Source organism: Coregonus clupeaformis, unplaced genomic scaffold (assembly GCF_020615455.1).
Source record: "Coregonus clupeaformis isolate EN_2021a unplaced genomic scaffold, ASM2061545v1 scaf2976, whole genome shotgun sequence".
In the NCBI taxonomy this organism is placed as follows: Eukaryota; Metazoa; Chordata; class Actinopteri; order Salmoniformes; family Salmonidae; genus Coregonus; species Coregonus clupeaformis.
The window spans coordinates 1-26265 of NW_025536430.1; the positions used below are offsets into that span (position 1 = coordinate 1).

Below are 26265 nucleotides of genomic sequence, written 5' to 3' on the forward strand. Positions count from 1 at the left end.
AACATATCTGTCACGATCATCGGGTACAGAGGACCAAGGCGCAGCGTGGACGGTGAACATATTTTTATTAATTTGAATGATAACACGAACAAAAAACAACAAACGATAACGTGACGTCCAAAGGTGCAAAACACAAACCTATACAGGAACAAGATCCCACAACCACTGTGGGGAAAACAGCCTGTCTAAATATGGTTCCCAATCAGAGACAACCAGCAACAGCTGACACTCGTTGCCTCTGATTGAGAACCACTCTGGCCAACATAGAAATACAACAACTAGAATACACAAAGGAAACTCACACCCTGGCTCAACATACAAGTGTCCCCAGAGCCAGGGCGTGACAGTACCCCCCCTAAAGGCGCGGACTCCGACCGCGCCAACCAAATACCACAGGGGAGGGACCGGTGGGCACTCCGCCTTGGTGGCGGATCCGGCCCGGGCATGATCCCCACTCCCTCTCTAACCCCCCAAAGTACCCTGGTCCGGTCTGGCCCTGCTGACCGGAGCTGAACTGAACCCTGGTGGAGCGGATTGCTCTAGCTCCCGGCGTGGAGCAGCTGACCGGTGCCGGACCAGGCACCGGTGGAACAGGCACGGGCTGTGCCGGACTGACGACGCACACCACTGGCTTGGTGTGGGGAGCAGGAACGGGCCCGACCGGGCTGACGAAAGCGCACCACTGGCTTGGTGCGGGGCGCAGGAACGGGCCGAGCCGGCTGACGGGCGCACCACTGACTTGGTGCGGGGAGCAGGAACGGGCCGAGCCGGGCTGACGGCGCACCACTGACTTGGTGCGGGGAGCAGGAACGGGCCGAGCCGGTTGACGGCGCACCACTGACTTGGTGCGGGGAGCAGGAACGGGCCGAGCCGGGCTGACGAGCGCACCACTGACCTGGTGCGGGGAGCAGGAACGGGCCGAGCCGGTTGACGGGGCGCACCACTGGCTTGGTGCGGGGAGCAGGAACGGGCCGAGCCGGGCTGACGACGCGCACCATTGGCTTGGTGCGGAGAGCAGGAACAGGCCGGACCGGCTGGCGAGCGCACCACAGGCTCGATGCGAGGGACAGGAACAAGCCGGACCGTACTGGGGACACACACCACTGGCCCTACGCGGGGATCAGGAACGGGCCGGACCGGACTGGTAACACACCCCAGTACCTCTCGCCGTGCCTCTACACTTTCCTTCCCCTTTAATACCAGTGGCCCCCGTAACCTGGCGGCCTCCTCTGTCAACCCGCTGGACCGCTCTATCGCGGCCTCCTGCTGCCCCGTCGTCCACGGCGTGAGCCCCCCCCAAAAAAATTTCTGGCCGGCTCTCCTCTTGGACCAGGCCTCCATGTCTCTAGCCAGACACTCACTCCACTGCTTCAAAGTCCAACCTCTCTGCTCTTCACTTGGCTTGGCCCAGTCGAGACTCTTACTCCACTGCTCCAAAGTCCATCCTCTCTCCTCTTCACGCTGCTTGGTCCAGGTATGGTGGGATCTTCTGTCACGATCGTCGGGTACAGAGGACCAAGGCGCAGCGTGGACGGTGAACATATTTTATTAATTTGAATGATAACACGAACAAAAACAACAAACGATAACGTGACGTCCAAAGGTGCAAAACACAAACCTATACAGGAACAAGATCCCACAACCACTGTGGGAAAACAGCCTGTCTAAATATGGTTCCCAATCAGAGACAACCAGCAACAGCTGACACTCGTTGCCTCTGATTGAGAACCACTCTGGCCAACATAGAAATACAACAACTAGAATACACAAAGGAAACTCACACCCTGGCTCAACATACAAGTGTCCCCAGAGCCAGGGCGTGACAATATCCCAGTCCGCGTGATCAAAACAATCTTGAAGCGTGGATTCCGATTGGTCAGACCAGTGTTGAATAGTCCTTAGCACGGGTATTTCCTGTTTGAGTTTCTGCCTATAGAAAGGGAGGAGCAAAATGGAGTCGTGGTCAGATTTGCCGAAAGGAGGATGGGGAGGGCCTTATAACCATCCCAGAAGTTCAAATAGCAATGGTCGAGGATTTTGGCAGCACGAGTACAACAGTCGATATGTTGATAGAACTTTGGCAGCCTAGTCCTAAAATTTGCTTTGTTAAAATCCCCGGCTACAATAAATGCAGCCTCAGGATATGTGGTTTCCAGTTTGCATAAAGTCCAGTGAAGTTCTTTGAGGGCCGTCGTGGTATCGGCTTGAGGGGGGATATACACGGCCGTGACTATAACCGAAGAAAATTATCTTGGGAGATAATACGGTCAGCATTTGATTGTGAGATATTCTAGATCGGGTGAACAAAAGGACTCGAGTTCCTGTATGTTACTACAATTACACCATGAGTCATTAATCATGAAACACATACCTCCGCCCTTCTGCTTCCCAGAGAGATATTTATTCCTGTCTGCGCGATGAACTGAGAACCCCTCTGGCTGGACCGATTTCGACAGAATATCCCAAGAGAGCCATGTTTCCGTGAAACAACGTATCTTACAGGCCTTGATGTCTCTCTGGAAAGAAATCCTTGCCCGGAGTTCGTCGATCTTGTTAACCAAAGACTGAACATTAGCGAGTAGTATACTTGGAAGCGGTGGGTGGTGTGCGTGCCTCCTAAGTCGAACCAGCAGGCCGCTCCGAGTGCCTCTCCTCTGCCGGCGATGTTTTGGGTCAGCCGCTGGAATCAGTTCAGTTGCCCTGGGGAGAGCAAACAAAGGATTTGCTTCGGGAAAGTCGTATTCCTGTTCGTAATGCTGGTGAGTTACCGCCGCTCTGATATCCAATAGTTTTCCTGGCTGTATGCAATGATACAAAACACTTTCTGAGCTAATAATGTAAAGAATAATAGATAAAAAAACAAAATACTGCAAAGTTTCCTAAGAGCTAGTCGCGAGGCCGCCATCTTCGTCGGCGCCATACTGTGAGACGCCTAAGACAGCGCTACAGGGAGACAGGACGGACAGCTGATCGTCCTCGCAGTGGCAGACCACGTGTAACAACACCTGCACAGGATCGGTACATCCAAACATCACACCTGCGGGACAGGTACAGGATGTTAACAACAACTGTCCGAGTTACACCAGGAACGCACAATCCCTCCATCAGTGCTCAGACTGTCCGCAATAGGCTGAGAGAGGCTGGACTGAGGGCTTGTAGGCCTGTTGTAACTGACGAGTCGCGGTTTTGTCTCACCAGGAGTGATGGTCGGATTCGCGTTTATCGTACGCCGAGGCCTGTACTCTGGAGTGGGATCGATTTGGAGGTGGAGGGTCCGTCATGGTCTGGGGCGGTGTGTCATCTGGTGCAGTCCATGAGGAGATGCACTGCAGTACTTAATGCAGCTGGTGGCCACACCAGATACTGACTGTTCCTTTTGATTTTGACCCCCCATTGTTCAGGGACACATTATTCAATTTCTGTTAGTCACATGTCTGTGGAAGTTTTTCAGTTTATTATGTCTCAGTTGTTGAATCTTGTTATGTTCATACAAATATTTACACGTTAAGTTTGCTGAAAATAAACGCAGTTGATAGTGAGAGGATGTTTCTTTTTTTGCTGAGTTTATTTACCATACTGAGGTCATGTAGATGGAATAAAGTAATAATATTATTTTCTACTCTATTCTTGCTAACACACTGTTCATTCTAAACAAGTCCGCTCTGAGCTTGAAAGATACTGATCATAGGAGATTTGTATGTAATGTAATAAGCAGGATGACGGATCACCACCTCAAGCTGAACCCTGGCAAGACGGAGCTGCTCTTCCTCCCGGGGAAGGACTGCCCGTTCCATGATCTCGCCATCACGGTTGACAACTCCGTTGTGTCCTCCTCCCAGAGTGCGAAGAGCCTTGGCGTGACCCTGGACAACACCCTGTCGTTCTCCGCTAACATCAAGGCGGTTACCCGATCCTGCAGGTTCATGCTCTACAACATTCGGAGAGTACGACCCTGCCTTACACAGGAAGCGGCACAGGTCCTAATCCAGGCACTTGTCATCTCCCGTCTGGATTACTGCAACTCGCTGTTGGCTGGGCTCCCTGCCTGTGCCATTAAACCCCTACAACTCATCCAGAATGCCGCAGCCCGTCTGGTGTTCAACCTTCCCAAGTTCTCTCACGTCACCCCCTCCTCCGCACACTCCACTGGCTTCCAGTTGAAGCTCGCATCCGTTACAAGACCATGGTGCTTGCCTATGGAGCAGTGAGGGGAACGGCACCTCCGTACCTTCAGGCTCTGATCAGTCCCTACACCCAAACGAGGGCATTGCGTTCATCCACCTCTGGCCTGCTGGCTCCCTTCCTCTGCGGAAGCATAGTTCCCGCTCAGCCCAGTCAAAACTGTTCGCTGCTCTGGCACCCCAATGGTGGAACAAGCTCCCTCACGACGCCAGGACAGCGGAGTCACTCACCACCTTCCGTAGACATTTGAAACCCCACCTCTTTAAGGAATACCTGGGATAGGATAAAGTAATCCTTCTACCCCCCAAAAAAAAATTAATAAAAAAAAAATGGTAAAGTGGTTATCCCACTGGCTATAGGGTGAATGCACCAATTTGTAAGTCGCTCTGGATAAGAGCGTCTGCTAAATGACGTAAATGTGCCCTTGGGCAAGGCACTTAACCCTAATTGCTCCTGTAAGTCGCTCTGGATAAGAGCGTCTGCTAAATGACTTAAATGTAAATGTGAATGTACCGTATATCAAAGAACAGCGCGCATACATTTTTTATTTAACCACACCCTTTGAGCTATGACGCCGACCAATTAGATACGTTCTCTTCAGTGTAAACGGAAGTGAACATTGACCAACAACAATTTCGTACCTTAGTGTTTTTATTGTTGTTATTTAGACGTTTATCAACACCCTGGAACTCAGAACATGACTAATTTAACTGCATAGCATCACATACTTACACCCAGGTAGTATTTAATTCGCGTTGGAGACAGAACTTGGTTGATAGATAACCTCTAGGTAATGGTAGCTAGCTGCTAACAATGGCTAAATGTATGGTTTTTCACTCTCAAATAGCCTCCATTATGGAGGTGCTAGCGAATGCAGCCGTGGCAGAGATCTGTAAACTCGTAGACGACGACTATGCAGTGTTTCGTTTGGAAATAACTCAAAGCCAGAAAGATAACAGGGCATTGCAGAGGAAACTACAGCTACTGGAACTGAAGGTGGCACGGGAGCGCGCAGAGAGGACAACGCGAGAGCGAGTCCTCACTAGTCGTCCCAGCAGTTTCAAAATCCTCGATCGATACAGAGGAATGGCAAGAGGTGCATTTTGATTTTGCCGAGGCTGTGGGGCCTATCTTCACGTTCCCCTCTGTGCATGTGTTCAGATGTGCTACCCAGAATTGGTTCTTGGATAGTATGGAATACTTCCCCAGATTACTTAGCTACCTTGCACAATTATTTTATTTTACCTTTATTTGACCAGGCAGGTCAATTAAGAACAAATTATTCTTGCAGAAAGACACAATACCATATTCTTGATTTACTGAATTTCCTATTGTCATACTTAATTAAAATAATGTGATGCAAGGAACATAATCAATCCATCAATAAATAGTATATCAATATGTTATGAGAAGTGTTACCTTACATCCTTGCCAATTGTAGACAGTATCAATAGTGTACAATATAGCATTGAGCATTGACAGTAGCTAACTTAACCACCCCTTTTCCCCCAATCACTGTCTTAGGTGAAGGACATCTCACTGGAGGCCACAGGAGCTTTGTGAAGCCAGCAGGACACAATGTGTGGAGAGATGACCAACCAATCACTGTTGATGAGGGGAGTGGAACCTCAACCCAGCATGTTATTGTGATAGAGGTTAGTGAAATAATGTAACTTAAAAAATTACAAATGTGGCCCGTTTATTTAAGAAAGGCTACCCTCAGCTATTAATTTGCTTACATGTACATCTTCATTTATCTGTCATAGGGGAGCTTGTGAGACTTCCCTATGACATTGTTATCCAATTCTACTCATGTACCGATAATAACCTCCTCTCTTCTTGTGTCAGTCTGCAGATGCAGAGGCTGCAGGTCCTGGGGTCAAGCAGGAGAGGTCTGAAGGAAAAGAGGACCCACAGCACAGCAGAGACATCCAGACTGGAGGGTCTGGAGCACCTCCTGTGGCCACGGAGGACCCCACCCTCGCCCCAGCACTGCCCAGGGCCCAATGCAGCATCACGGAGGTCAGTGGAACGCTGAACCCCGTCCTCAAGTCAGAGACAGACACTGAGACTTTAACGGGGCTGGAGCGACTGGGCTGTCCTCCTGCTCCCCTCTCAGAGTATTTACTTTACGGTAACACGAGCCCGAGGACGGTTCTGTCCCATCAGAACTCAGGTGACACATTACAGAATGTCAATGATCCATCCTGTTCATATGCTACAGAGACAGAGATGATAGCTGGTGACATGCCTGTGGGCTTAGATACACAGACTAATCCAATGAGAGGGGAATGGAACCAGTACAGTAGTAGTGTATACTCTGAAGGGTGCCTAGATAAGAAAGGGGAGGTTCTGGTTATAGATGAGGTGACTGTGAAAGTGGAGGGTGACACTCCTCTGACATGGAATGCAGACGAGACTCATTTAGGAGAAGGGCACTCCCAGGGAAACAAGAGTAACTTCATAGACTACAGGGAAAGCTTAGAGCCAAATCCAAATATGGCAACCCACGCGCTCAGGGATCGTGACCCAGTGTCCATGTCTATGGCACCTTCCGATTCACACGACCGCATCCTTTTCGATCAGGTATTTATCTCAAACGACAGGGCTAGAGACCAGACTCGGGGAGGGGGGGCAACATCAGGCAGTAATAAAGAAAAACGGTTCTTCTGCATGTTCTGTAACAAAGGCTTCAACAGCCCTCAGAAGGTGGAGATCCACCAGAGGGTCCACACAGGGGGGAAACCCTACAGCTGTACTCAGTGTCACATGCGCTTTTCCCAGGCTTGGAACCTGAAGATCCACCAGAGGGTCCACACAGGGGAGAAACCCTTCAGCTGTAGCCAGTGTCTTGTGCGCTTCTCCCACTCATCCAGCCTAAAGAGGCACCAGAGGGTCCACACAGGGAAGAAACAATACAGCTGCTCCTAGTGTGGGAAGAGATTCTCCCACCAGAACCAGCTGAAGATGCAGCTGAAGCTTCACATGGGGGAAAGGCCGTTTGCCTGTACGCATTGCGGGAAGAGGTTCTCAGAGAGGAGCTACCTCAGGATACATAAGCAGAAAGAACATTCCACTCTATAACATAGAAAGTAACCATTCCACTCGATATCATCTGACGTTTAGATCAAACCTTGCATTAAAGACAAAGATACATTTTCATTTGCAATAACAAGAGTAACAGATTTCAGTGTTGAATATTCCTGGGTAGAATATCGCATCCAGACAGTGGCCATGTCCGAATACCCATACTAGCGTACTACATACTTAAACTGCATACTAATTTTGGTGTTGGATCTAGTAGAATTCACAAATATTTTCCCACTCACGTGATAAACAGATAAATAAACGCACTGTACCAAAATGAACAAATGGCGGGAGTCAATGTAATCAATGTAATCGCACATTAGATGGCGCATTCGTCGTACTATTTTCAACATTTCACATACTATAGAACTTTACTATTTAGTACGCAAGTATGGGTATTCGGACACGGCCATTGTGTGATATATAAGGCATATATAAGCCTGTTACATATTGTGTTTGTACTGTGTAGCTATATGATGTTTACAAATGCCTATTTCATTACTTCCATTCAACTACTTAATTTTTCCCCCAAGACACTCTTAATTAGAAAATCAATGCAGTTTATCAAGTTCATGCTGATTTTTTGTTGAGACATTACATTTGAGATTTTAGTCATTTAGCAGACGCGCTTATCCAGAGGGACTTACAATTGGTGCATTCATCGTAAGAAAACTGGGTGAGACAACCACATAACAAGTATATTTTCCCTCTAAAGTAGTTATCAGCAGCGGTCAGAAAATGGTTAGGGACTCTTCTGTCTTAGCTTCAGGGAAAGCTGGTCCACCATTGGGCTGCCAGGACAGAGAAGAGCTTCGACTAGCATGTGAACGCAGCGATCTCTGTTGGAAGCTTTAAAAAATCTTTGTCTAGATATTTCACATTCTTAGCAGGTGGAAAGATAGTTCAGGGCGTAGAGCCACATGGCAGATGAATCCATCCTGAAACCATAACACAGGATCACATTTTGAGAGATCTATTTAGATATTTTCTCTTTCTCCAACAGTGATTGTAAATGGAACAGCTATAGTATTTGTTATTGATAATTATCAAATTATGTACCCAAAGTTTTTTTGTTAATATGTAAAAGTGAGTTGAAAAAGTTTAAATTCAAACCCAAGCAAGTGCAAAGCTTTGTTAGATCCCTGTCATAAGCTTCCAAAACAGTGCCCTCTGCTGGACAGTACTTACAGACTTAGTCTAGATATTATTCTACACTGGAAAAAAATATAAACGCAACATGCAAGTGTTGTCCCGTGTAGCTCAGTTGGTAGAGCATGGCGCTTGCAACGCCAGGGTTGTGGTTTCGATTCCCACGGGGGACCAGTATGAAAAATGTATGCACTCACTAACTGTAAGTTGCTCTGGATAAGAGCGTCTGCTAAATGACTTAAATGTAAAAAAAAATGTATGCAACAATTTCAAAATGTTTACTGAGTTACAGTTCATATAAGGAAATCAGTCAATTGAAATGCATTCATTAGGCCATAATCTATGGATTTCACATGACTGGGCAGGGGTGCAGCCATGGGTGGGCCTGGAAGGAAATAGGCCCACCCACTTGGGAGCCAGGCCCACCCACTGGGGAGCCAGGCCCAGACAATCCGAATGAGGTTTTCCCCACAAAAGGGCTTTATTACAGACAGAAATACTCCTCATTTTCATCAACTGTAAGGGTGACTGGCATCAATTCAATTCTCTGGCAACCTCTCTGGTGGACATTCCTGCAGTCAGCATGCCAAGTGCATGCTCCCTCAAAACTTGAGACATCTGTGGCAATGTGTTGTGTGACAAAACTGCACATTCTAGAGAGAGGCCTTTTATTGTCCCCAGTACAAGATGCACCTGTGTAATGATCATTCTGTTTAATCAGCTTCTTGATATGCCACACCTGTCAGATGGATGGATTATCTTGGAAAAGGAGAAATGTAAACAAATTTGTGCACAAAATGTTAGAGAAATTAGCCTTTTGTGCATATGGAAAATTACTGGGATCTTTTATTTCAACTCATGAAACATGGGATTAACACTTTACATGTTGCGTTTATATTTTTGTTCAGTATACATTTTTCGCCTATTTTTGTGTAGCCTATGATCATCTTTTGTCTTCAGCAACCTAAATAATACCAAGGATGCACAGTTGTATTTTATTTTTTTAACTGGCGGCAAAAAGGATAGGTAGGATGTGGGATGCAAATCCCCAGTGTACCCTCATTCTAACTAAATGTAGTTGACCAATTCTCACACCAATCCATTGAGCCATTATGTATTCACCCCCTTTGCTATGAAGCCCCTAAATAAGATCTGGTGCAACCAATTACCTTCATAAGTCACATAATTAGTTAAATGTTTTTTTACATTTTAGACATTTAGCTGACGCTCTTATCCAGAGCGACTTACAGTTACAGTTAGTGAGTGCATACATTTTTCATACTGGCCCCCCGTGGGAAACGAACTCACAACCCTGGCATTGCAAGCGCCATGCTCTACCAACTGAGCTACACAGGACTGTGTGCAATCTAAGTGTCACATGATCTGTCACATGATCTCAGTATATATACACCTGTTCTGAAAGGCCCCAGAGTCTGCAACACAACTAAGCAAGGGGCACCACCAATCAAGCGGCACCATGAAGACCATGGAGCTCTCCAAACAGGTCAGGGACAAAGTTGTGGAGAAGTACAGATCAGGGTTGGGTTATAAAAAAAATCAGAAACTTTGAACATCCCACGGAGCACCATTAAATCCATTATTATAAAATGGAAAGAATATGGCACCACAACAAACCTGCCAAGAGAGGGCAGCCCACCAAAACTCACGGACCAGGCAAAGAGGGCATTAATCAGAGAGGCAACAAAGAGACCAAGATTACCCTGAAGGAGCTGCAAAAGCTCCACAGCTGAGATTATTTTTCACCGGCAGGGACTGGGAAACTGGGTAGGTCCCCTGTCCTTCTTGGGCCCACCAATGAGAAGGGTTGTTTACGCTTGAGTTCACACCCGGAGCCTCTAGCATTTGTCTCCTTCATCATACCTAATCGTGCTTCATATAGTCATGGGCCAAGAGTAGCACAATACATGCAGCTGAAGGGGTGGATCCACAGCCTGAATTGCATGCTCTAGGTCTAGGCACATCATACAGGTGGAATGGGCATCAGCTGAAGCCAAGACAAAATTGCATTTATCGCAGTAGGATGGCATGGATAATCCTGTGTAGACAGAAGCAGAAATACAGATATGTCTTATAGAACAGATAATCTGTATAACACCCCTTTAATACTATACCAGTTGTAAGTATAAAGTAGTTCTGTTCTCAGGACAATATGTGACTTTAGAAATAATATATTCTATGGATATATATATCCATAGAATATATTATTTCTAAAGTATTTCCAGGGGAACCAGTCTTTAGCTTTTGTCAGGTCCACACAAGTTTACAGACACAAGCTTACAACATGTCTCTGCATCATAAATTAGTGTCTTTCCCAGTCCAGTCTAGTGACCACTGTCCTCTTAACCAGCCTAACCAGACAGGTATACACATCACTGGGACATTGTTATTACAGTATCATGGTGGATGTGTCACTGTTAAGAAGAGCGCCTGAGTAAGCATTTCACCGCAACGTTTAGCCAACTCCCTTTCTAGAGTTCAACATGAGGGCCATTTTCTACAGGACATACCCAGACACACACACATCTGTATTGAGGTTAGAAAGACACAAACAGTTTACTGGGTTGGCACAGAAAGGTAACAGGACTAATGATTCGAATCACACGTGTGTGTGAGAAAGATAGAGAAGGACTAGCTAGTATGAGAGGGATGGAAAGAATGTATCTTGTGAATAACTTAGCCTTACTAAGGTTTTTTATTTATTTTATTTTATTTAACCTTTATTTAACTAGGCAAGTCAGTTAAGAACAAATTCTTATTTACAATGACGGCCTATACCGGCCAAACCCGGACGACACTGGGCCAATTGTGCACCGCCCAATTGGACTCCCAATCACGGCCGGTTGTGATACAGCCTGGAATCTAACCAGGGGGTCTGTAGTGACGCCTCAAGCACTGAGATGCAGTGCCTTAGACCGCTGCGCCACTCGGGAGCCCCAAGGTTACAGTACTTGAGTCACACGTGTGTGTATGCGTGCTTGATTAAAGAGGAGGAAGTCGCTAACAGCTGATGAGCTGCGGGTCATATTATCTGGAAGGTAACTATTAGTGATGTATTATTGTTATGTACTACTAGGCCTATATACTGTATATATAGTATACTACTTTCTCTAGGCATTGTGAAAAGATCTGCTGATTTGTGTAGAATCTGTTGATCTCCATCATGCAAAGAATAGCACCTCATTGTCGCCTACCTAGACCCAAACCTGCCTTCCAACTTAACGGCCACAAATGACTCCCTCACACATGATATGCCCCTCTATCAACTCCTCAGGGGGGATATGAGCTTTGTAAATGTAAACAGAAACATGCATGATGTACATTTCTAAATGAAAACATTTACATTGTCACAATGTATAGGCTACAGTTTATGGTTGAATCATTTTACATTTGATTAAAAGGCCAGTGAATGTTGAAATCCTGAACCAAGTTTCTGCAACATTAGGCTCTCTCTTTGAACAACTTCTACAACCAGCTGTGGAGCCAAGGGACATAGATTTCATCCACCGTCACCTTGAAAATACAATGAGTATCCTGGCAAGATGTGCTTCTGGTTTTCCTCAAGACATAATGGAGGACGTTTTTGAATGCCTCGGAGGAGCAATGCATTTGTTGGAACTCTGTGATCAAAAGCCTGTAAATGGGTTTATGCCTATTTAAGTGAAGACTGGATACAGCAGGAGACCATTTCTTGAAATTTCAAAAGAACAGCTTGAGTTCCTCTTGGAATTACATTTCCCAGTCCCAGCAATTGCCAGGTTGTTGTCTGTCAGTGTGCAGACAATCAGGAGGAGGATGACAGAATGTGTTCTGGAACTAGCGCCTAAGTCAGTTCTAGCTGGAGAGAGTTACGTGAGAACAACAAAGCAATATCATTGATTGTCTCTATGTCTATAACTACCACAGTCAAAGAAGTGTGCGCGTATGAGGGAGACAGAATTGTCTTCCTTTACTCTCCTCAACTAAATTGCTTAAGGATAGTGTTTTGTTCACATTTGTTCTACAGCATATCAGCTGTCCAATATTAACCTCTCATTTGAATAGGGTGCAACAATCGAGAGTGAGGGAAACACTGAGAGCAGTGGATCCAGTTGGATCAGCGTTATGCAGGCTTGGTATTGCTGTCGTTAAAAGAAAACCCTACTCAGTACCTGCCGCCTTGTTACTGTGGCACATCGATGGGTACCACAAGTTGGTACGGTAAGTACATTTAGCATATCTGATTTTCACTATTTGTATTTTGTCCTTGTTGTCCTTCTAAAGATTGTGAGATGTAATTTTTGTAGTGTCAATATTAAAGAACTGTTAGCACTATGTTTACCTCTCGGTGGGGGATTGTGATATACTGGGGTATTGGCGGCTACAGTCGGAAGACAATGTTCATGGAAGCCTCAAACAACAACAGACCCATGACTGTGCTTAAAAGTTTCCTCAGTGCTGTGCAGAGGCATGGCTTGCCCTCTCGAGTCCGAAGTGACAAGGGAGGTGAGAACACGGAAGTCGCCAGGTACATGTTGGAGCATCCTCTGGACCAGCCAACTGACTTTCTACAAATACTGGGACCCTACATACAGGAGTGAGGTTTGAGGTATTTTTTGTTTTTAGTGAATTTGAGAGAAGGAGCAACTCTTAATTTCTATATAAAGTCTCGGCAGGTAGCTTAGTGGGTAAGAGCGTTGTGCCAGTAACCGAAAGGTCGCTGGTTCTAATCCCCGAGCCGACTAGGTGAAAAATCTGTTGATGTGCCCTTGAGCAAGGCACTTAACCCTAATTGCTCCTGTAAGTCGCTCTGGATAAGTGCGTCTGCTAAATGACAAAAAAAAAAAAAAAAAAAAAAATTTTTGTCTGTGGCCTGATATCATTGGTTAATTCACAGATAAACAGAACATACAAAAAACATGAATGGATAGCATACGATCATAGATACAATTTGGCTACATAGGCCTACACATAGGCCTACAAACATTTACAATGAATAGCAAAATCACAATAATCACAAGAATGGCTTCAGATCAAAGTCTACGTTGAGACCGACGGGAGCAAGGGTCTTTAATTAAAGATCCAGGCAGCCTCTCGTTTGAACAATAAGTTGTCGAGGTCACCCCCTCTCCTATGGAGGGTGACATGTTCGATGCCGATATAACGTAGGGACAAAATTGAGTGGTTCGCTTTGGAAGCATGGGACTTGCCGCTGGTTTTGGAGGCACTGTGTGCAGCCCCAAATGAACCTCTGGAATCGGTGAACTAAAGATCCTCTCCTACAAAACCTCCCTGCTCATGGCTTTGGCCTCGGCTAAATGTGTTGGGGACCTCCGCGTTTTCCATACAATCTTCCTGTACTCAGTTTGCCCCAGGCGACTAAGGTGACGTTGCGTCCAAATGCGGCCTTCGCCCCGAAAGTCATGGCTATGTCCTACAGGTCCTTATCCTTCGAGCCATTTCCCTTTTCACCTCCTCCTTTTGCTTCTGAAGATCAACAGAGGTTACATGCCCTGTGTCCGGTGTGAGCTTTATGCTTGTAAATTGAAAGGACCCCGGAGATCCGGTTATGTGACCAGCTTTTTGTATGTGTTGCTAATCCAGCTCGCGGCAGGGCGCTCTCTAAGCAGCGTCTCTCCCACTGGATTGTGGAAGCTATCTCCCTGGCATATAGCGGCAAGGGTTACCTAGCGGTGTACACACCCACTTCACCAGGGGTCTGGCAGCGTCTCGGGCATAGTTTAAAGGGTTGACAATAGAAGATATTTGTGCTGCAGCGAGTTGGGCAACACCACACATTTGTTTTGGTTTTATCGCTTGGATGTCAAAGCTCCCAGTGTAGCCCACAATGTGCTTACGGCTGGGACAGGGGAAAGTCACTAGACAGTGCGCTGTGTGTGCAATACCCAGACTGCCGCATGTGGCAGGGTCAGGCCTAGGCGGTCTGCCATGGGCCGTTTCATTTAGTATCCGTTGGGGTCGCTTGGGGAGTGATTATATTTCCCCATAGTATGTTTTACTGAAGTTGAATGACTGAAAGGGAACGTAACGTTATGACTATAACTACTGTTCCCTGAAGGAGGGAAACGAGGTAAAACACCTGTTCGGACCCGCGCCGCCCATTCCTGAAGAGCGATATTAAATTGAAGGAATTAATCCTGTGGAAGGCGGGGCTTCCAGCAAGGCACAGATTTCATTGGCCTTGTCAGGCGTGATTGTAGACTTAGTCTCCATGACAACAGACTGGCTGAGACCTGGGCGAGGTGTAGAATTGGACTGCGGGGACTGGGAGATTTCTGTATGCGGCTGTAGAGAACAGACACAGACTCTGCTATCGATGCTCCATCTTGCTCCTATAGTTGTGATTCAGAGAGACTGATTGCGCCTCAGGTTAACCCCCTAACAGGTGCTGCCTTCAGCCTGCCTTCTATAGGATCTATCAACTGGAACATGGACCCTGCGACAACACAGACACTCCCTGGCCTTCATCCTCCTCACACTCTCCTAATGTTAAACCAGACCTCAGACAATGCCAGTGCCTTAACACTAGTAGTAACGCTATCAGTAGATCCAGTGGCAAAGAGAAGCGCTTCACGTGTTCGTTCTGTTGGAAAGCCTTCAGTTTCCACAAACAGGTGGTGATCCACTAGAGGATGCACATGGGGAGAAAGCAATCGGCTGCCACATTTGCCCGGACAGTTTCTCCCACTCGTCCAACCTGAAGAGGCACCAAAGGATTTCTTACACAGGGGAGAAATATTGCAGCTGCCCACAGTGTGAGAAGAGGTTCTCCCACCAGCACCAACTGAAGATGCACCTGAAGATCCATACAGGAGAGAGGCCATTTGCCTGTAAGCACTGCTGGCAGAGGTTCTCAGAGAGGAGCTATCTCAAGATACACCAGCAGAAAGTGCACACGGCCCATGTATAGTGTATAGTTCCAGTCAGTTTTACAGTGGGGAAAAAAAGTATTTAGTCAGCCACCAATTGTGCAAGTTCTCCCACTTAAAAATATGAGAGAGGCCTGTAATTTTCATCATAGGTACACGTCAACTATGACAGACAAATTGAGAAAAAAAATCCAGAAAATCACATTGTAGGATTTTTAATGAATTTATTTGCAAATTATGGTGGAAAATAATTATTTGGTCACCTACAAACAAGCAAGATTTCTGGCTCTCACAGACCTGTAACTTCTTCTTTAAGAGGCTCCTCTGTCCTCCACTCGTTACCTGTATTAATGGCACCTGTTTGAACTTGTTATCAGTATAAAAGACACCTGTCCACAGGGGCGGTGTGTTCAATAGGGCGATATGGGCGACGCACTGCCAAACGGGAAAAGGAAGGGATTTTTTTTCTAATCAATTATATCACGGCAACAGTAGTTATCAGTGTTGTAATCTAGACGTCTGATCTGCCACAGTGCCACTAAATGTCCAATCAGGCTAAAGTCGTGCTTCAAATGGCCCCCTTTTGGGGCGATTTCAGTCAGGTTGAAAATCGCCCAGAAGTCTGTCATAGACTCCCATGTAAAATCTATTTTTTTCAAATATCAGAGCTTTCAATACAATCTCTATGGGTTTCTGAGGGCTTGCACTTACGCGCTTTCGTCATACGTAACATATAACCATGAACGTAACTAAGAAAAGAGCGGGTAGCAGCGTCAATCAATTCACTACTTCTATCAAAATGGCTAGGCTTCAGTGCAACTCGATTGTGTCTTTGAAAGAAGTTCCTTTTGTCGGCGAACAAATGAAGATAAATTGGCAACGAAACAATTAGGACCTCCCAGACCAAATTTTATAATTCAACAGGTTTCTACTAAAGGGGGAAGTCCTACACCCGAGGATTTTCCCAAAAATTGGTACGAACGAAAAACCTGGCTAGCAGGCTGCGATGTAGCTAATGCAGTCTTCTGCTACCCCCTGCTTACTCTTTCACCCTGAAGGCGGCACGGCAGACAGCACCGCTTGGACAGCGACTGGTGTGTAACGGACATGCACCATCTTTCAGGAAAGATTAAGAAACATGAGCTGTCAAAGACCCACATGGATAGCTGTTTGAGATTGTCTGCTTTGGGGAGAGTGAACATTCCCACTCAACTGGATGAGGGATACAGGCTAGCTGTCCGCCGCCACAACGATGAGGTTAGTGTTGATAATCACAAGTTTACTGGAGAACTGAAACTGACAAGGCTGACAAGATAGGACCCTTTTGTCCATTGTTATTGGATAGGAACAGAACTTATAACCAGCTCCTGACCTAAATAGATCTTAGCACAACATTTTACTCAACATATCATATTCCATATTCACTATAACAAATATATTTACTACGACATTAGCAAGAACCGCCACATCCTCAGCCGGCTAATCCAGTGTGTGAAGTTTTGCGGAGTGTTTGAGTTAGCTTTGCGAGGCAAAGATGAAACTGAGGGCTCCACCAACCCTGGTAAGCCAACACTTTTGAGATCAGTCAATAAATGCTTCTGGTATTGACTTATATGCTGCCCCTGTCTTCATGTTGTTGCTGGACATATCTTTTTTTAAATGTGTGTAGGTCACCTAAATCATCAGAAAAATTGCCCCCCCTGAGAATTTTTTCAGGAGCCGCCACTGCCTGTCCACAACCTCAAACAGTCACACTCCAAACTCCACTATGGCCAAGACCAAAGAGCTGTCAAAGGACACCAGAAACAAAATTGTAGACCTGCACCAGGCTGGGAAGACTGAATCTGCAATAGGTAAGCAGCTTGGTTTGAAGAAATCAACTGTGGGAGCAATTATTAGGAAATGGAAGACATACAAGACCACTGATAATCTCCCTCGATCTGGGGCTCCACGCAAGATCTCACCCTGTGGGGTCAAAATAATCACAAGAACGGTGAGCAAAAATCCCAGAACCACACGGGGGACCTAGTGAATGACCTGCAGAGAGCTGGGACCAAAGTAACAAAGCCTACCATCAGTAACACACTACGCCGCCAGGGACTCAAATCCTGCAGTGCCAGACGTGTCCCCAGCTTAAGCCAGTACATGTCCAGGCCCGTCTGAAGTTTGCTAGAGTGCATTTGGATGATCCAGAAGAGGATTGGGAGAATGTCATATGGTCAGATGAAACCAAAATAGAACTTTTTGGTAAAAACTCAACTCGTCGTGTTTGGAGGACAAAGAATGCTGAGTTGCATCCAAAGAACACCATACCTACTGTGAAGCATGGGGGTGGAAACATCATGCTTTGGGGCTGTTTTTCTGCAAAGGGACCAGGACGACTGATCCGTGTAAAGGGAAAGAATGAATGGGGCCATGTATCGTGAGATTTTGAGTGAAAACCTCCTTCCATCAGCAAGGGCATTGAAGATGAAACGTGGCTGGGTCTTTCAGCATGACAATGATCCCAAACACACCGCCCGGGCAACGAAGGAGTGGCTTCGTAAGAAGCATTTCAAGGTCCTGGAGTGGCCTAGCCAGTCTCCAGATCTCAACCCCATAGAAAATCTTTGGAGGGAGTTGAAAGTCTGTGTTGCCCAGCGACAGCCCCAAAACATCACTGCTCTAGAGGAGATCTGCATAGAGGAATGGGCCAAAATACCAGCAACAGTGTGAAAACCTTGTGAAGACTTACAGAAAACGTTTGACCTGTGTCATTGCCAACAAAGGGTATATAACAAAGTATTGAGAAACTTTTGTTATTGACCAAATACTTATTTTCCACCATAATTTCCAATGTGATTTTCTGGATTTTTTTCCCTCATTTTGTCTGTTATAGTTGACGTGTACCTATGATGAAAATTACAGGCCTCTTTCATCTTTTTAAGTGGGAGAACTTGCACAATTGGTGGCTGACTAAATACTTTTTTCCCCCACTGTAGATAGAACGCCCGCCTGTGGGGAAAACAACCTAGGTTCAAACTCAATTTTCTTGTTGTCTGCTTGTTTTAGTGAATTACAAAACTACATTCAAGAAAAGTACAACATGTCTAAAGATTACTTTTCAACATTTCCTCCTCCAGAGCGTTCTCACTACTTAGAAACATGTAATATTGCAGGGCTTCCCTCATGCCCCTTTTCATAACGGTGATACCAGCCACGTGAGTGAGTGCTTGCTAGCTACCGACCGGAACATTAAACTAGCCAAGACCAACAACACAAACAAACAGCTACAAGTAGTGAGTGGATTTACAAATTGACTATACTAAACAAGTTAAATGTCTAACCTGTGATTACATGTTTTCCACACACATAGCTGGCTACGTGTAGCCTGCTTGGACACCGGGCCCCCACATTTCCCACACCAAATAGCCAGAAGCCATACAGGGCTCTTCTCGCAGGCTCTATTTCCCTATGTGGGAGTATTGCAATCCGTAGGTCAGGATTTTTGGCCAGTTAAACACAGCAACTTTTTGGCATTTTTTGTTATTTCTGTATAACAACAAAATCGACGACGAAATCGTCTCTTTCACAATGGGGGTGAATGGGAAAGAATGTTTGTTTTCCCCAATTTGTGGGCACGGTCTAGGGGAATTGCTTATTATTACGTGAATATCGACTCAGACTATACTGATATGTAATGTAGGACTAGTTTGTTTGTAGTTAATTCTGTTGGTTATGGATGTAGTAGAGAACTGGATGAGGAGAACTGAGGAAAGAATGAGTATGATGAGGCAGAGTAGATGATATGGTGATGGTTGGTGTGATGGGGTTTTCATTGATGAAAAGTGACAACTTTGTCCTGTTGTTTGATGCTGGTGTTTTATAAGAAGGAAATGATAGTGCCTTAATTCATGTTTACTTGACATAATGTAGTGAAGCTGTGTAATGTAATGTTGAATAATTTCCAAAGTTTTCTAAAATTGATTTTATCAAAGCGAGGATACCAGATTTACAGAAAATGTAGTGTTACCATAGTGAGAAAGATTATTCTACTTTTTGTTTTTTTCGTATCGTTTTGTGCAATAAAAGTACTGTACTTCAAAGTTATGAGTGTATGACCATTTTATTGAAATTGAAATACAAAATGGACTCTGTGCTGACTGACTTAGTTATTTTTGTATCATTGCAGGGACTGAGCTTCCCTGATCTCAGTCAAACCAAAACATTATACTTAATTCTTGAATCAACACATTTGTATAATAAACTCCAATAGCTCCATATTGTTAGGTAATTGAACCACAGTGTTAGAGATGGGCTGGACTGTGGGCAACATGTTTCTGTGTACAGCAAAGAGTTTCTTATACAAACCTATATGCTTTTCTGTTCAATTTGTGTTTACAGTCTGCAGTCCATGAGGACCTGCTGATATCCAGTGTTGCTGGCGCGAAAGACTGGACCTCTGGGATCCTTGTCACAAACCCAGGCCCTGGATCAGAACCCTGGATCAGAAGCCTTCGCTCTTCCTTCCCAAGTCAAAACCAGGACCCAACCACGAGGGACAGAGACTGCACCACCACACAACAAGTAGACAGATCCTCAGTCCTGCTAGTCATCAGAGAGACCGAGGTTCCAGTCAGGGATCCAGTCTGCAGCCCAGACCCTTCTCTTCACAGTCTCAGTGCAGGGATGAAGCAGGGCCTGGGGCTGATAGAGATAGACCCTCCTGTTCCTATGATACTAGCACCACAGTATCCATGATGAACAGAGCAGGTCATCCTGGGCTTCAGACTTCACAGAAAGTGGTGGGAGACACACCTGATGGTAGTCTATCAGCAAGTGTGTCTTCTCCTTCAGGGTCTTGTGTTTAATGCCTGGTGACTGGGTTCATAGAAGGGCCTGGAACTAGGTCTAGCCTTCCTTAGCTACCTCATGGTTACCCCATGAATACAGACAGGGTCAGTATGGGCATTCACCACAAAAGGTACCTAGCATCTAACACTAGGGCTAAGAGGATAATTAACCACATACCCCTCATTAACCCTTTGTTAACTTGTCATTTGAAACAGGCTTGTGTAAATAACCGTTTTTATAGAGACAGTAAACTTAGGTTAGAACAAGGACAGTTTAATATTTACCTTACTGACGTGATGTAGATGGAATAAAGTCATTCTATTCTTTTCTACTATATTCTTGCTAACACACTTCTTTCTAATCAAGTCTGCTCTGAGCTTGAACGATAAGATACTGATCATGAATAGGAGCTTTGATGTGTCAGTACCGCATTTCAAAGAACAGCGCTCATAAATGTTTCATTTAACCACACCCTTTGAGCTATGACGCCTCCCAATTGGATCCTTTCTCTCCAGTGTTAACGGAAGTGAACAATAACAAGAACAATTTTGTATGTTAGTGTTTTTGTTGTTATTAAGACGTTTATTAACACCCAGGAACTCAACATATGACTAATTGATCAGCAAAGAATCACATATTTAATTACCGTTGGAGACGGGATTTGGTTGATAGGTGTTATCTAGGTAATGCAAGCTAGCTGCTAACAAAGGCTAAATTGATGTTTTTTCACACTCAAATAGCCTCTATTATGGAGGTGCTAGCGAATGCAGCCGTGGCAGAGATCTGTAAACTCGTAGACGACGACTATGCAGTGTTTCGTTTGGAAATAACTCAAAGCCAGAAAGAAAACAGGGCATTGCGAAGCAAACTACAGCTACTGGAACTTAAGGTGGCACGGGAACGCGGAGAAAGGACAGCGCAAGAGCGCGTCCTTGCTAGTAGTCCTTGTAGTGTCAAGATCCTCGACCAGTACAGAGGAATGGCAAGAGGTACATTTTGATTTTGCAGAAGGCAGAGGCTCTGGGGCCTGTCGCCCCGTTCCCCTCAGCGCATGTGTTCAGATGTGTTACCCAGAATTGGGTCTTGGTCAGTGTTTGGATAGTATGCAATACTTCCCTGATCTTGTAAAACATTTTAATTTTACCAGGCAGGTCAATTAAGAACAAATTCTTGCACAAAAACACAATACCATATTCTAATTGTCATGCTCAATTAAAATAATGTGATGCAAGGAACATGATCAATCAATCAATCAATAAATAGTATATCAAGATGTTATGAGAAGTGTTACCTTACATCCTTGTCAATTCTAGACAGTGTCAAAAGTGTACAATATTGCGTTGAGCATTGACAGTAGCTAACTTAACCACCCCTTTTCCCCCAATCACTATCTTAGGTGAAGGATATCTCACTGGAGGCCACAGGAGCTTTGTGAAGCCAGCGGGGGACAACGCGTGGAGAGATGACCAACCCATAGCTATAGATGAGGGGAGTGGAACCTCAACCCAGCATGTTATCGTGATAGAGGTTAGTGTCATAGTTTAACATAAAAAATGACAGTACATAAAATGTGGCCAGTTTATTTCAGAAAGGCTCCCCTCAGCTATTCACTTGCTTACATGTACATCCTCATTTATCTGCCATAGGGGAGCTTGTGAGACTTCCCTATGACATTGTTATCCAATTCTACTCATGTACCAGTAATAACCTCCTCTCTTCTTGTGTCAGTCTGCAGATGCAGAGGCTGCAAGTCCTGGGGTCAAGCTGGAGAGGTCTGAAGGAGAGGAGGACCCACGGCACAGCAGAGACATCCAGACTGGAGTGGCTGGAGCGCCCCCCGTATCAACAGAGGACCCCACCATTGCACCAGCGCCGCCCAGGACCCAAAGCAGCATTACGGAGGTCAGTGGAATGCTGAACGACGTCCTCAAGTCAGAGACAGACAATAAGACTTTAACGGTGCTGGAGCGACAGAGCTGTCCTCCTGCTCGCCACTCAGAGTATTCACTTTATGGGAGACCGAGGACGGTTCTGTCCCATCAGGACTCAAGTGACACATTACAGAATGGCAATGATCCGTCCTATTCATACGCTACAGAGACAGAGATGATACCTGGTGACATGCCTGTGGGCTTAGATACACAGACTAATCGAATGAAAGCGGACTGGAACCAGTACAGTAGTAGTGTATACTCTGAAGGGTGCCTAGATAAGAAAGGGGAGGGTCTGGTTATAGATGAGGTGAAAGTGGAATGCGACGCTCCTCTGACATGGAATGTAGATGAGACTCACTTAGGAAAAGGACACTCGCAGGGCAGCACTAGTGACTTCATAGACTACAGGGAAAGCTTAGAGACAAATCTAAATGTCGCAACCCACTCCCCTTTACACGCGCTCAGGGATCGCGACCCAGAGTCCACGTTGATGGCACCTTCCAATTCACACGGCTGCGTCCTTTTTGATCAGGTATTGAATTCAAAGGACCAAAGGGCCAAGACTCGGGGAGGGGGAGCAACATCAGGCAATAGTAAAGAGAAACAGTTCCTCTGCATGTTCTGTAACAAAGGCTTCAGCTGCCCCCAGAAGGTGGAGATCCACCAGAGGGTCCACACAAGGGAGAAATTATTCAGCTGTACCCAGTGTCACATGCGCTTCACCCAGGCTGGCACCCTGAAGAGACACCAGAGGGTCCACACAGGGGAGAAACCCTTCAGGTGTACCCAGTGTCACATGCGCTTCACACAGTCTGGCAACCTGAAGATCCACCAGAGGGTCCACATAGGGATGAAACCCTTCAGCTGTACCCAGTGTCACATGTGCTTCTCCCAGGCTTGGAACCTGAAGAGCCACCAGAGGGTCCATACAGGGGAGAAACCCTTCAGCTGTACCCAGTGTCACATGCGCTTCTCCCACACGTCCAGCTTGAAGAGGCACCAGAGGGTCCACACAGGGAAGAAACGATACAGCTGCCCCTAGTTTGGGTGGGGGGTGGGGTTGGTTGCAGGGACTCTTCTGTTTTTACATCAGTGGGAAGCTGGTTCCATCATTGGGGTGCCAGGACAGAGAAGAGCTTTGACTGGGCTGAGCGGGAGCTGATCCCACATCGGGGTGGGACGGCCAAGAGACCAGAGATGGTAGAACAGAATGCTCGGGTTGGGGTGTAGGGTTTGAGCATAGGCTGAAGGTAGGGTGGGGCAGTTCCCCTTTCTGCTCTGTAGGCAAGCACCATGGTCTTTGAGTGGATGCGAGCTTTGACTGGAAGCCAGTGGAGTGTGCCGAGGAGCGGTTGAACACTTTGGGAAGGTTGAACACCAGGCGGGCTGTGGCATTCTGGATAAGTTGCAGGGGTTTGATGGCACAAGCAGGGAGCCCAGCCAACAGAGAGCTGCTGTAGTCTAGACAGGACATGACAAGAGCCTGGATTAGGACCTGCGCCGCTTCCTGTGTGAGGAAGGATTGTACTCTACTGTTGTAGAACATGAACCTGCAGAAGCTAGTCACTGCTTTGATGTTTGCAGAGGATTACAGGGTGTTGTCCAAGGTCACGCCAAGGTTCTTTGCACTCTGGGAGGGGGACACCGTGGAGATGTCAATCGTGATGGAGAGGTCTTGGAGCGGGCAGGCCTTCCCCGGAAGGAAGAGCAATTATGTCTTGTCGAGGTTGAGCTTGAGGTGGTGGGCCGACATCCAAGCTGAGATGTCTGCTAGGCACACATAGATGTGTGGTTGTCATATGGTATATTTAACACTTGTTAATGTTTAATAAACACAAAATGGGACTTTTCATTCTAAGACTTTCATTGAGACTCTCTTTAGTATATATCACTTCTGATATCACCCTATTCTGGATACACCCGACAGCACTTTATAACCAATATACACATACTAAATATACATACACATACCCACACACTAACAAACACTTACTGTACAGGTTTGTCTGATGATGACTTTTGACTTATCATAACAAGAGCATGTCCACCATAATGGGTTTAGCATCAATGAAGTCATTATTTAACGACGTTATAGGACTCAAATGTGAGGATGGGTTAACACTCCATGTTGAAAGTGTGTTTATTATCTGTGTGTGCGGGTGTGTATGTACCTTAGGGAGTGTATGTCTGTGTAATCTATATCACCTGCCTCTTCCAGGAGGGTCTAGAAGTGCTGCTTGTGAAGGAAGAGGGGTCTGGGGATCCCTGAGGGTAGTGATGGGATGAATGATACAAGAGCTCCGATGCCGTTTTCAAAGCACTACTGATTCGACAACGTATCGCTGCTTGTATCAAAGTAACAATACCACGTGATGATGACGTTCAAAGCTTCGGACGTCACAGTACCATCTGACAGGTGTCGGAACTTGGAACTGACGGTGCCTTCAAGACAACTGGGAACTCTGAGAAAAAGAATAGGTCTAATCAGGACGTCAGTGATCTTCAGGTCGGAAAGTCGGTGCTGTAGAAAGAGGCCCAAGTTCTCGACTTGGATTTCCAGTCGGAGCATGTTTTGTTCCAGAGTACCCATTTATCTTGAATGCACTGAAGTCTGACGTTTTTTCCCAGTTTCGAGTTCCCGGTTGTTCTGAACAAGGCATGAGAGCGCCGACCTCTGCTGGAAGCTTTCAAAAATCTTTGCATTTTGTCTAGATAATTCAGTCTTATCAGATGGAAAGATAGTTCAGGACATAGAGCCACATGGCAGATGAATCTATCCTGAAACCATAACACAGTATCGAATCTTGAGAGCCTTTTTTATTTCTCAAAACATTGATTGTAAATGAAACACCTATCGTAGTTGTTATTGATAATGACCTAATTATGTATCCAAAGTTTGTTGTCAATATGTAAAATTGAGTTTAAAAAGTTTAATTCAAACCCAAGGCAAAGTTGGCAAGCAGTTACCAGGTGATAAATGACGTACAAAGCTTTGTTTGATCCCTCAGTCAGTAGTTTCGAAAACAGCGACCTCTGCTGGACAGTACTTCGAATACCCATACCAACATACTGTATACTACATTTTTACATTTACATTACATTTTATACTACATACTTAATGAGTATATACTACATACTATATACTATTAGTTCATTTTAGTATACTGTAAACGAACGGTATCGTTTTAGTTGAGCATACTGGCGCATCGCTTGTCTACCGGAAGTTGATGCTGTTGCAATGCAGCCTCTTGCTAAATTGTTAGCATAACAAATGACTAGCTAGACACCAATCCCATTTGACTTGTATCCTTAGTATTTTGGCAAATTTAGTACGACATCCGGGATCTTTTGGCATACTAACTATATCCATACTATGACCAATAAGCATACTACATACTCAATTTAAGTCACAAATAGTATGGTTAGTGCAGTTAGTATGAGTATTCAAACCCAGCTGTCTAGACATTATTCTACTTTTGTCACCTGACAGGTGGCTCAGCCTGTAGAGCAGTGCAAGTCTCATCTTCTGAAGGCACAGGATTTAATTCCCCTATTAAAATTATTTTTTTTGTAAATAGTTTTATTTCAAACACTGGCTACATTGTATTTCTAACTTTTAAATTCTGAGTTTAGATAAGCATAGGCTGTTCCGTTTTTTATTTAACATCCTAAATCAACAGAGCCACCATCTTTTCTAAAGTTGCAATTAAAAAAAAAAGTTTTACACATTTTTGTTAATTGTATTTTTAATTGTTTTATTATTATTATTATTATATATTTTTTATGATTATTAACAACAAATTAATACAAAAAGTACATGGGGGAACACAAGTATATATAAAAAAATATATACAAAAGGACAATTGGGCTAGGGGGTACAATATCACATTACACAAGGACCTTAAGAGACTAAAATATAGTTAAATTAATTTTTGTAAGGTAAGAAAATGTGTTTTGTTTGTAAATTTACATTTTCGAATATGACATTTGGCCAAAAGAACAATGAAATGAATTACATAAAATTGTTTCAACTTATTTCTATCGTAGGTAAAGAACCCAAGCAGTACATCTCTCCATAATGGCGTAAAATCTTCATAAATGTGTTCAATTATAAATCTACTGATGTCTTGCCACAGATTCCTTACATGAATACAATGCCAAAAAAAGATGCAACACCGTTTCTGGGTGGTCAT

At 45.1% G+C, this 26265-nt stretch overlaps 2 protein-coding genes across 2 annotated transcripts; both read left to right on the forward strand.

The window, feature by feature from the left end:
• The first annotated feature begins 5801 nt into the window (after window positions 1-5801).
• Window positions 5802-8554, forward strand: LOC121535937 (zinc finger protein 3). The gene is made up of 2 exons (XM_045219985.1): window positions 5802-5837; window positions 6031-8554. The coding sequence occupies exon 2, from the start codon at window positions 6415-6417 to the stop codon at window positions 7111-7113; it is 699 nt and encodes a 232-aa protein (XP_045075920.1). The 5' UTR covers window positions 5802-5837; window positions 6031-6414; the 3' UTR covers window positions 7114-8554.
• Window positions 8555-20531: 11977 nt separating this feature from the next.
• On the forward strand, window positions 20532-23412 carry LOC121566509 (zinc finger protein 184-like). The gene is made up of 3 exons (XM_041876527.2): window positions 20532-21127; window positions 21535-21665; window positions 21867-23412. Exons 1-3 carry the CDS (start codon window positions 20857-20859, stop codon window positions 23112-23114), a joined length of 1650 nt encoding a protein of 549 aa, XP_041732461.2. The 5' UTR covers window positions 20532-20856; the 3' UTR covers window positions 23115-23412.
• Window positions 23413-26265: the final 2853 nt, after the last annotated feature.